General features: G+C 49.7%; 1 protein-coding gene and 1 pseudogene across 1 annotated transcript in view; both read right to left on the bottom strand.

Annotated features, from left to right (window-relative positions):
- The window catches only part of PRMT8 (protein arginine methyltransferase 8), an 80,598-nt gene that overhangs the window by 18,184 nt on the left and 50,178 nt on the right, over window positions 1-12,236 (bottom strand). Inside the window, exons 6-7 of the mRNA XM_073789300.1 lie at window positions 5,219-5,361; window positions 4,566-4,653 (exon numbers count right to left, since the gene is read on the bottom strand). Of these exons, the coding sequence (XP_073645401.1) occupies window positions 4,566-4,653; window positions 5,219-5,361 (231 nt within the window). The remainder of the gene's footprint in view (window positions 1-4,565; window positions 4,654-5,218; window positions 5,362-12,236) is intronic.
- LOC117314124 (forkhead box protein R1 pseudogene) lies at window positions 6,658-10,914 on the bottom strand (annotated as a pseudogene).

Raw genomic sequence — 12,236 nt, forward strand, 5'->3', positions numbered from 1 at the left:
AGGACATTAGACTTTTCTCTCCTTTCTGCTGACCATTCGTTTCCCACTAGCTTCTTTACACTACGCGACGCAGGGATGGGAGAGGATAGACATCAGGCATATTAATCTTTTGTTGTAATTCTGTCTTGTCTATTGAATGAGTGAATGGGGGGTGAGGGTCATCAGTCAGCAGGAAATACTGTAATTAATTTTCTGGGGATTAAAAAAAATAACATCAGAAGGACCTGTGACATTTAGTTTCTGTATTAAAACAAACTCTTGAAAAGGACCATGCTATGGTGCAATGAATGCAACTAAAACAGCGACAAAGCCCAGACCCACCATAACTACAGACCAGATGGACTAAAAGTCCCACTTTAATGGCCCGGCAGAGGAAAAGGTATGCTCTTCTCTGGGCATAAATTATGCATCTGTCTCTACTGTCCAGCATTACTCACAAGGCCCAGCATTAATAAAAATTACAAGACACATGGAAAAGAAAGAAAAACATGACCCATCACCAAAAGAAAAAATAGTCAATAGAAACAGACTCAGAGATCAGGTGTCGGGATTATCTAACAGAGACGTTCAAGTACCCGTAATGAATATTTTAAAGAATCTAATGGAGGGACTTCCCTGGTGGCACAGTGGTTAAGAATCAGCCTGCCAGTGCAGGGGACATGGGTTTGATCCTAGGTGCGGGAAGATCCCACACGCCATGGAGCGACTAAGCCCATGCGCCACAACTACTGAGCCTGTGCTCTAGAGCCCACGAGCCACAACTACTGAGCCCATGAGCCACAACTACTGAGCCCATGCACTGCAACTACTGAGTCCGAGTGCTGCAGCTACTGAAGCCCGCGCACCTAGAGCCTGTGCTCCACAACAAGAGAAGCCACCGCAATGAGAAGCCCGCACACGCAACGAAGAGTAGCCCTCACTCACCACAACTAGAGAAAGCCCGTGCACAGCAACGAAGACCCAACGCAGACAATAAATAAATAAATAATAAATTATTTTAAAAAAAGAATGTAACCTGTAGAGAGAGACTGCCTACTTAAAAAAAAGAAAAAGAATCTAATGGAGAAAACATGCATGAACAGATGAAGAATTTCATCGGTGAGATGGGAACCATAAAAAAGAGCCAGTGGAACTGCTGGAAGTGAAAATCACAATATCAAAGATGAAGAATTCTTCCAATGGGCTCATGAGCAGAATGGATATATCAGAGGAGATAATAAAACTGAAAACAAAGACAGGAATATGAAAGACCGGAAAACAAATTTCACTCTTCATTGGAGAGACCTGTAGCTACACAATCCCTCCCTTCCCTGGCCCGAGTAATTGGAGCTTCCCTGCTAGGGCAAATGGGACTCTGCCTCCGAGAAAATCAGAGCAAGTGCTACCAGGAGCCACTTACAGCTTCTCCTCTAGTCGGAAAGGAAGGCGTGCATAATAGTTTAATACACTGCAGGCTCTCAGATCAAAGTCAGCTCCTTGTGTAAAACAGGCTAGAAATAGAACTCTGGATGTCGGGGTGGTGGTGGAAGGGAAACCCATGGAGAGCATCTGAGCCGTCCAAGAGGTTCTGCCCTTCAACCCTTCAGCTACAGGCACCACCAAATCTACACGAGGGGTTCCTTGTCACCTTCTCGGCAGTGGGGAAGCTGGTGCCCATCCTCTGACCCTCAGCAGGTTCTAGATTCATGTACTGGGCAACAAAATCAAATAGAATATCTACCAAATTTCCTTCCCATTTTGAGATTCTAGAAATCCCCAGAGTAAAAAAAAAATGTAATGATTGCTCCTCTCTCAGGGTTAAACCGTCCACCTTGCACATCCGTCTGCTGGTTTACTTCTATTCCTTCATTCATTTTCTCATTCATTCACTCAACAAAATATGCGCTGTGAGCCTCGTACATGACAATCACGTCTCTCTTTCTGTGTGTTCTCTAGTAGTCGGTGAGCAAATTGAGGGCAGGCTCTGTATTTCACTCATGCCTGTGTTCCCGCGTTGCACGTGGTTGAGAAAGGAGGGAAGGGGAGGAGAAGGCGGGAGGGAAGGGGAGAAATTGTTTTCTTAATTTCCTTTCTGCAAGGGACTGGGCTTGTCTCCCTCTCCCGCCCCACTTTAAGGTTTTTCTCTTTTAGCTGGTTCCTGAGCCAACTGGAATTTGCTTACAATTGTTCCCTTGGCGATCATTAACCTTTATGCTTTCACTCTTGATTAAGACCTGAGAGCAATCAAAATCCCTGTTTATTTAAAACAGATTTCTAAATGGACTTGCTTCCTTCACTAAAAACAGAAGCAGGGCATTAAAAAAAAAAAACAACGTTTAAATAGAAAACGAGAATATGTTAAATAAAATGTAAAAGGTGTGTGAGATTTTTGGTTTGGGGGCAGTGGTGTTGCCAGACTAGAGTTTCCACAAGAAAAAATGGGGCTGACTTTTCATTTTCTTTTCTTTTTCAGAAGGTATGAACATTGCGATGGGCAGGACAAGACTCCACCCCACGGTCTCCAGTCCTGGGCTGGCACCTGAGTAGCGGCCAGTGCCCCAGCGCCTGTCAGGACGGGTCCAGTCCTCATTGCAAGATGCGTTAGCCAAGGTCCATGATCCAGGCAAGGAGGAGGGTGAGGTATGTTTGCTTTTAAACCATGAGGAGGTTCCTTAAAGAGCTGTGCCGAGGGTCGGAGCTCAATCAATATTTAGTGCACGTGAGAACAAAGAATGGGTCTGAATGTTCTCCCCCAAACACGATTTACACAGTTACGGCAAGAACTCCAAAAACAGCATTACCGCGCAGCTCCAGGGCAAAACATGTCCTACTTATATATGCATTTGATCAACATTCCCTGTTGAGCTGTTTCTGAAACTTATCAGGAGGGCACATCTGTCCTAGATTCTGAGCCACTGGAGGCCAACGAGCTTGGCAGTCAGGCTCGGGGGCCAGAGCCACGAGCAGGAAGGGGTTTAGTGATACATTCGGAGACCAGGCTGGTGCACGCAGCACCAACGACTCTCGCGTCCCTTAGTATATATCACCTCACTTAATCCTCACGGCAAGTCTATAGGATTGGGGACTTCATCTCAACCGAGGCTCAGAGATGTTAGGTAATTTGCTCACCGTCACCCATAGGATGTGAAGCCAGGGCTGGCCAACTTCAGAGCAGGATCATCTAACCTCGGCCCCCCTACCTCTCATTGTTTATCGAATGTTGGAAATGATGCCAGAAGGGCTGTAGGCATAGGGCACAGAGCCTCAGACAATCGTCCCGTTTCTGTCTTCTCCCGAACCCGTCTCTGAACTTCATGCTCTGAGTTTATATTTCCAGAAGGGTGTGAACACACACGCAGATGCACTCATTCTGTGGTATCGCCAGCGGCACGAACAATGATTAGACGGCACAAGACTTTGTTGAGCTCTGGAGGCCTAGCCTCTGGGAGCAGGAGGCCCATCTGTCCCGTCTGGGAACCCCTCCACTGTAGGTGGTCTTGCCAAGGGGGTTTAGCGCTGCAGGGGCTGGAACCCAGATCTGCAGAGCCCATTAGACCGTCTGGAATTTCTGCTTGTGCTCTGGTCACGTCGCACACATGCTTGTGTGTGGGGGGTCTTTGCCCCTTGGTCCTTTTAGTTCTGGCTGAGGACACACGGCTGTCTCTAAACCTTATGAAAACATAATCCGTTTAATCTCGTGGAGGACCAGGTTTGTGTCACTGAGAATGGTTACCCTTTAAAGGAAATAGAACACAACAACCCTTTGGGGACCAGATAAAACGTTGGAGGGTTTGGGGGGCTTTTTTCTAAGACAACACTTTTTCAGCTGATGAGGCATAATGAACACCGGTGCGGATAAGTCCCCTGCCTGTCCCCGACACCTACATGGCCAGACCCCATCTCTCCCCATCTTTTACTTAATGGGAAGGAGAATCGATATAATGCTGAAAAGTTTGAAGGGTACAAAAGCAGGGTTCAAAACGACTGGCCTGGCTGGAGACCCGTGGTCCCTGCCCCTGTGTGGACGCTGGGGATAAGTGACCCTTAACAGCTTCCAGGCCCCCGGACAGCTCTGCAAAACCTCGGCTTCTGCTGCTTCGTCCATTTTCCATTCGCACTGTGTTCATTCTCTCCCCGCTTTATCTCCCACCAGCCATGCTGCTTATTCCCTCTCTGTAGAACCCCACTCTTGGGACCAGGGGAAAACATCCAGAGAGAAGAATCCAGAAAGCGTCACAGGTAAACTCCAGAGGCACGGCAGCTGTGGCCGCGAGAGCAGCTGCTCGTCAGCCCGCTGAAGCGCTGTCCACCCCAAACGCGCAAAAATAAACAAATAAAAAAGCCCAGGGCTTCCCTGGTGGTGCAGTGGTTGAGAGTCCGCCTGCAGGGGACACGGGTTCGTGCCCTGGTCCGGGAGGATCCCACATGCCGCGGAGCGGCTGGGCCTGTGAGCCATGGCCGCTGAGCCTGCGCGTCCGGAGCCTGTGCTCCGCAACAGGAGAGGCCACAACAGCGAGAGGCCTGCGTACCGCAAAAAAAAAAAAAAAAAAAAAAAAAGCCCAACAGAGAATCAAAAGGTGACTTACAGTGGATTTTGAAGTCCTTGTACTGTCTGTCCTCAATTGCTACCACGTACAATGCTGCCCGGTCTGGAAACATAAGCCCTCCAGGTTTCTGTTGATGAATTGTGGAGAAATGGGTCTCGTAATCTATTCACCTGACAAAGACATCACATTTTTGAACTGCACATAGAGTCACCAGACAGGCACCCCCTTGCCAGTATTTCTCACTCAGCAGACTGTCTGTCACCTTGGCCGGGACTAGGGTTGGGCAGGGAAGCTCAGTTTTGACTTTGGTACATGGGAAACCTCAAGGGGCCGAGGTGGGGTCAATGGGACACATGAGGAGGGGCACATGTCCAGTGAGGGACGGTGGAAGATGTTTTAACTTTTAAGCCTGGAGAAGCCAAGGTCAAAAGCACACTGGGCTCTCTGGCAGCCATGCAAGTCCCTAGCACTTGGTGACCAGCATCGACTTTGGACAGCAAAGAATGGGTGTCAGTTATACCAAAAGAGGCCAAGGTTAGACCTAAGAAAGCTCATTATGTCCCCAGAAGCAAATCTAGTTTAAAGAGAGGGGCCCGGAAGCAGTGGCTGTATTCTTCCTGGGCTGCAGGCGGTGGGGCAGAGCAGCGAGGCAGCCGGCAGACCAGCGAAGGGACAGCATGCAGCAGGCTTACCAGCCACTTGTCCCTGGCAAAGATGACGGTGTTGAGCATCGATTCATAGAACAGACAGTAGCCCATCCACTCGCTGATGATGATGTCCACCTTCTCCTCGGGCAGTTCCACCTCCTCCACCTTCCCCTTGAAGATGGTGATGACTGGAAAATAAGAACCCCATGGCCACACTTTTTGGGCACCCTGACCGGGAGTCATGAGCACCCCGCATCAGGACCCGATCGACCTACAGGTGTCAGCGCTGTTCTGATTCTCCTTCTAGGAGGTGGCCTATCTCCCCCTATACCAAGCTAGTTTACCCTAAGAGGATTGAAAACTCTTGGCATGTTCCCCCTAAAACGTATTGAGCAGTTGCTGTGTGGCTGGCACCGTGCTAAGCCCAAGACAGGCACCTGTCCTGTCATCGTCCAACAAGTCTTTGAAGTAAACACTCTATTCTTATTCTCCTCTTTAAGGAAACTGAGGCTTAGAGGGGTTAAAGGATGACCGTGCAAACAGAGCCCGGGTCTGATAAGCAGCGACTCTCACACTTCTCGGAGTCCCCACCCCATGTCAGGCTACCGTGATGATTCAAACCCACAGCAGGAAGAGAGGCTGCCTCTCCTACCCTTGTATCTGTTCACAGCCCGGGCTTAGCCCCAGGGGGTGCCCATCTAGATAGAGCTGGAGAGGAAGGAAATTTGGTGTTTTGACAAGAGCATGGGCTCCACACTCAGGAAACCTGGGTTTAAGTGCTGGATCTTCTCATCACTAGCTGTATGACTTTCTGCAAGTCACTTGACCCAACCGAACTCCAGTTCCCCAGAGAACAACCGGGGGAAGTGACATCTACATAGTGGGAGGTTGTACTGATGTAATGAAATGTCACAGGTGAGGTGCAGGCTCGCAGTTGGGGCTCTAGAGAAGGCAAGTATTATCTGGCACCGGCCGATGGAGAGGTGACGGGGGTAAGATCGGGACAAAGGCCCTTCTCTAAATGGCCTCTGCTCCTGAGTCCCTTCCAAGACCCCTCCCTCTACGGCAGGAGGAACTTCTCAGTTGAGTTTTTGATCATTTGACGTAGACATACACAGAGTTTGGGAATCTCGTTTTGCATTCACTGCTGTAAAGATCAGAGCACAAGCTATCTTAGATGCCACTGGCTGTGCAATTGACAGGGTGATGTATGGGTTGGCTGGTCCCATCAGAACCTTTCCTCTAGAAGGAAACTCTGTCTGCGCCATCCTCTGAAAAAAACACCCAATGCCTGAGCTTTTCTGGGAAAACTAAACAATGGCCTGTACTCAGGAGTAAAAAACAAAAGAAAACAAAACACCACCTCTGTCCTGAATCTGAGTTTCCTGAAAATGAATGCGGATGACAGACTCCTAGATGCAAAGGGCACTCAGGTCACCGGCTTTACTCCCCGCCCTCACAGTGGATGGTGCCGGGGTGCCCATCAGCAGTGTCTAATGATGATTTGCTCTCCAGGGCGTGGTGTTTAATCAAAGCTTAATCAGATAAGGCCCCTCTGAAAGGAGTAGGTGTCAGGCACTTCCGGCACAAAGTGGGGTTCTTTTTTTTTTTCCCTGAAGATAACTTTAATAAGGCGTGGGCTGATGGTTGATTTGTGGAACTAAAGGTCGAAGAGGGAGCGCATCACATCTGGCTGGCTCATGCACTGTTGGATACTTTCCAGCCGAGTGGAGTCCAAGGCGCGGGCCTCCTCTGCAAAGCGGCGGTGTCCCTCGTCGGTCAGCTTCCAGAGGCAGGACCGGGGGCCGTGTGCTGGTCCCACCCTGCGTGCTGACCGGCACTTCCTCAAAGCTGTCTCGGAAACAGAGATCGTGACGCACGGTATTCTTCCAGCCTTCAGGAGCCGTCCGGAAAAAGGCGAAATGTTGTCGAGTAAAACTGTAGATCTGTTGCACGTTGGGGCCACAGGGGGAACCGTTTCTTAATGCCAGTGCAGTTAGGTGGAAGTAATTGAGAGGGGCCGGGACCAGAGCCCCCCCTCCTGGCTGTTGGCTTGCCGAAGCCTCCGACTCTGGAGGGGGGCCCTTTTGTGAGGGGACGGGAGAGCCCCAGCGGAGCTGGCATCCTGGCCCTCAGCCTTCTCCTCCTCTGTGAGCTCCCAGCTGCCAGGGGAAGAGGCAAAGTGCTTCCGAGGGGGACACTGGTCTCCAGAGCGTGAGGGCGACTCCAGCACTGTGGCCTCTGGGCATTTGGCAGTCTCCTTCTTTTGGGGGTGGCCGAGGGCACATTGGCCCTGATCACTCCCCGGCTTGCGTGGTCCTCCTGCTTCCTGCGCAGAAGCCCTGCCCCTGGGAAGGAAGGGTAGGAAGGGCTAGTCTTCACCAAAAGGCTCGGAAGGGGAGGGGGCTGTCAAAGCTCTGCTCCTCGGGGGCTGAGACCCAAGGGCGGGAACTCAAGCTAGAGCAGGACCCAGGATGCAGAAGGAGCATGCACAAGGGGACAAAGCATGGGAGTTTTGAAAATGCAAACAGAGTACCTAATTTAGTTTATTCCGAAAAAGACCTGGCAGATATATGCCGGATCCACCTGCCTAATCATTTGCATGCAAAGCCTGATTTGTCTTATTTTTGTAAACATTTGAAAGTGTTTTCTTTCTCTTTGCACATCTCTTGAAGGCTCTTCCGTAATGTCTGCACGTGACTGTGGGGCTACGGGTCGGTCCCTCCTCCTGCATTAATCACGACCTCCCTGAGGCACAGGAAGATGTTTTCTCCTGCCTCTGGTGCCCCATGGCCTCCACTCTGGGTGCCTAGGACAAGGCTCAACCATGATTCCATAGACAGGACTCCATAGGACCGTGGGAAGCAGATGTGGACAAGAACTTCTAACCCAGTCCAACAGACAGGAATGTACAGAATACTCCTCGGGTGCCCCCCAGTGAGAGTGTATGCTCTTCCTGATCTCTGCCCTAGCACTCCTATCCACTAGCTGTTATCCTGATCTATATGGATGCAACAGATGATAGGTAGGTAGATAGATAGATAGATATAGACGATAGACAGACATAGACGAGAGATACAGATGATAGATATAGATGATAGATAGATATAGACGATAGACAGATATAGACGATAGATACAGATGATAGATAGAGATGATAGATAGATATAGACGATAGATAGATATAGATGATAGATAGATATAGATGATAGATAGCTATAGATGATAGATATAGATGAAGATATAGATGATAGATAGATAGATATAGATGATAGATAGATAGATATAGACAATAGATATAGACGATAGATAGATATAGACGATAGATACAGATGATAGATATAGATGATAGATAGATATAGGTGATAGATAGATAGATATAGACGATATAGATGATAGATATAGATGATAGATAGATAGATATAGACAATAGATATAGACGATAGATAGATAGCTATAGACGATAGATAGATAGATATAGACAATAGATAGATATAGATGATAGATAGATAGAGACGATAGATATAGATGATAGATAGATATAGATGATAGATAGATAGACGATAGATATAGACAATCGGTAGATACAGATGATAGATAGATAGATAGATAGATAGATAGAAGATATATCATAGGTGCAGTGGATCACAGAACAGCAAAAATCACAGTTTCTGCCTACCAAATGCAGAAGGAATCAATTAACCCCCTACAATGCTGAACAGCCTGGACCTCTGTCCTCTTATCACCCTTCTGCATCCAAATATTTCTGGGAACAGGCATGACCCCCCCCCCAACTTGGCTTGTTGAGTAGATGGGCCCTTTGTGAAAGGAAAAATGCACACCTCACTTCAGTCCAGCTGCGGCCTGGATTCCAGACCCCTTTCATCCCCTTGTCCAGGTGCTTTTGTGCAGTGCCCAACCTTCACAACCTTACGCTTGGGTCCTGGAGGCAGACGACTTATATTCTCGTTCCATCTGACAAGTAACTGCCATCAAATAGTTCCTCCCCTCTTTTCCTCAATTTCCTTATCGGGGTAAAACAGGAGAGAGATTGAACCTAGAAATCCCTCAGATACTTTGCAGCTCCAACATGTTTTGAGTCTTCAAATATGTATTGAGCATGTGTAAGGCATTCTGTAAGTTTGCCCGTGGAGACGGCTGACATCAATGAAGGAGCAGTGCCTTCACGTCCAGTCTGACTCTAAATTGCAGCAGTTCCTCAATCCTGATTTTTGAAAAAGAGGTTACATTTTCTCTATGGACCCAAATACAATCGCCCCCCTGAATCATCAGGGACATTCTTCCTGCTTTCCAGAGTCGCCACTAGCAACCACTGAAACTCCCCGATGTAAGTGTCCAATCTGCAAAATGCTGCCTCTTGTGGTGGGGTTGATGGCAACCCAGTGAGGGCACTGGGTTGTCTCCAAGGCCTGTGTGGGCACATGCAGCCCCGGGCATCTCGTCTCCATGGCAACCTTTTCAAGGGGGATCTCGGCCTCCGATATTTAGGCTCTGATTAGCTACCGGCTGCAGAAGCCCACTCCCAATCTGGATCCCTCATCATTAAGACTGTGTCAGTTCTCAGGATGGCACTGAGGTCGTCCTCTGGAGCTGTGCTTCTATTCCATAAGGATGATGAAATTTTGTTCAACCAGCTGTGACAGGACCCTGGCTGATAGGTTTTAGAAGGATTTGTCATACGTACGTGTACGATGGGGACCCAAGAACTCTAACCTGGGAGATTTTTCCCCTGTAACTTCAAGTTCTCAAATTAGACACCCAGATATTTTGGGGGGTTGTTTTCAGTGGGATCTTTTTTCTTTTTGTCTTGAGTGATTATTACAGAAATGTAGTCATTCTGATTCCTGGTCCCTTGTTTGACTTTAAAAAAAAAAAAATCAGCCCAGACCCATCTCCTTTGGGCCCCTACTGTGTCCACCAGAGTCAGCTGACCCCACAGAGCCCAAAGTTCATGGTGTCCCCATTCAGGCCCCTCCCCGGCTCGCAGAGCAGACCCTGTGCCACAGAAGAGTGGGCGTGAGAGTCGTGAGCGTTAAGACGGAGAGCAGGTTACTGGGCCGTGGAGGCGCCCCGATGCCACCCCCCCCGTCCCCGTGGCCCCAAAGCCACGTGACCCACACGCCTATTTGGGCGACACAGAACCGGCTGCACACCCCTCCTGAGGGCCTGACCCACCTCCAGCCTCTGATCCCCTCCTCTCCGTTATCTATTTCAGCTTCCTAGTTCCAGGATGGAGCAGAGCCCTTGACAGCTCACTGAAATCCTTACCGAGTGAACAGATGGATGAATAAGCAATTTTCAAAAGAGGGCACGGAGTTCAGAGACAAAAGATCTTCAAACTAGTCCTAATTCTGAGAATAAAACACCAGTAGCGTTTGACTAGCAGCTGGCAGAGTGATGTCACCTATGTTACCTCGATCATCTTCACGGGAACGTGTGTGGTTGGTTTTATTGTTCCATTTGTCTGATAAGAGGAGCAGAGTTTGGGACGTCAAAAGGGGAGCCCAAATCTTGGCCTGTCGTGCAGCCTGGTACACGTCACCAACCTCCCTGAGACCCCCGTCCTGCATCTGCGAGCGGACAGAATCACGACCCGATTCCCCACTGCTGTCAGCAGTGTACACGCTCCCACCGCACCCAATTCCGGCTCACCCATGATAGCACCGAAAGCAGGGCCGGGAGAGAACCTCTCGCCGGGCGGTGTGAGTCGGGTCCGGCATGCCTGGGCGACCACCCCATCCAAAGCAGACCCCCAGTTTTCTCAACTACTCCATCCTGTCCTTCCAAAGCACCATCACTATTTGTAATTCTATTGTGATGCTGTGTGTCCACTTGCTTTCTGTCTGTCCCCTCCCTGAGACAGTTCCGTTCCCTGCCAACTCCACAGCACCTGGAGCAGGGCCCAGAGGGTGGCTGACAGCTGCCCCCTCCCCTGGAGTGGTGCACAAAACCCAGTCCTGAGATTATTCATGGGCCGCTTCTGATCGGTTAGGAAGGCAGCCATTGCCAGGAGCCACTAGTCCAGGTTCATTAAGAACACTTATATCTGATTAATCTCTTGCCTTCTTTGGACAGGGCTATTAGTCAAGTTAATGAATGAAATAATCATAACAATAGCTAACATTTATTAGCTGCGAACTGCACATCGTACACTGTTGTGTTTTACAAAGGGCTGTGCCGAGAGACACTTAACCATTGGGCTCTCCAGGAAAGAAGCCCTGATTTGTAGCATCTGCTGATTTCTCCGTGTAAATACTCCCACTGTGGCCAATTTCAAGCCACCAAAATGCCCACATCCGTTCCGCAAATTCACTGAAAATTTAACTACGGGCCCCAGCACGCCCTGGTTTTACATACGGTAATTATGTACGGCTCACAGGGACCCTCTGTGGTCCGTACCACTGTCATTCCCATTTCACAGAGCCGGAAACGGAGGCCCAGGAGGTCAGGTATCCAAGATCACGAGCTGATCTGCCGGAGCTGAGTGTGAACCGGCCAGAGCCCTTAATCACCGCGCCAGCCTTCCACAGGGGTCTGACAAGGCAGCCCCTCCGCGGCCTTGTGGCGGGGAAGCTGACCAGTGATTGTGAGGGTTCACAGCTGCTCCCCGACTGTATTCAAAGGTGCTGATTCAGAGCTGAACCAGACCAGCCCAGGGGAGCTGCCCCGCTCCCCCAGGGCTCCTATCAGCGTGTAGATGACACCACGCAGAGAACGGTGACCCCCAAAGAGTAAGGCTCTGGGGACTCCAAGTAGCTTGTAAGGAAGGACCAAATCTAACAACGTGAGGTTGGATGTGAACGTAAAGTGTGATTCTCAGTCTGGATGCAAAACGTCCACGGACCGGACGCAGGTTAGGAGCCGCTGCTCGGCAGCCACGGGAGGGTAGATTGCAGACCGTGGCTGATGCCCGCTCAGCGCCAGTGTGGCACGGCGTTCCCCGCAGCTGCTAAGCAGGCTGGAGGTGTTAGCAGGGAGGCATCTGGGCCCCTCCAGCCGCCTGGCTGGGTCCTTGGGCGGGGTGAGAGGGACACTGAAGCAT

This window comes from Tursiops truncatus, chromosome 11 (assembly GCF_011762595.2).
Source record: "Tursiops truncatus isolate mTurTru1 chromosome 11, mTurTru1.mat.Y, whole genome shotgun sequence".
NCBI lineage: Eukaryota > Metazoa > Chordata > Mammalia > Artiodactyla > Delphinidae > Tursiops > Tursiops truncatus.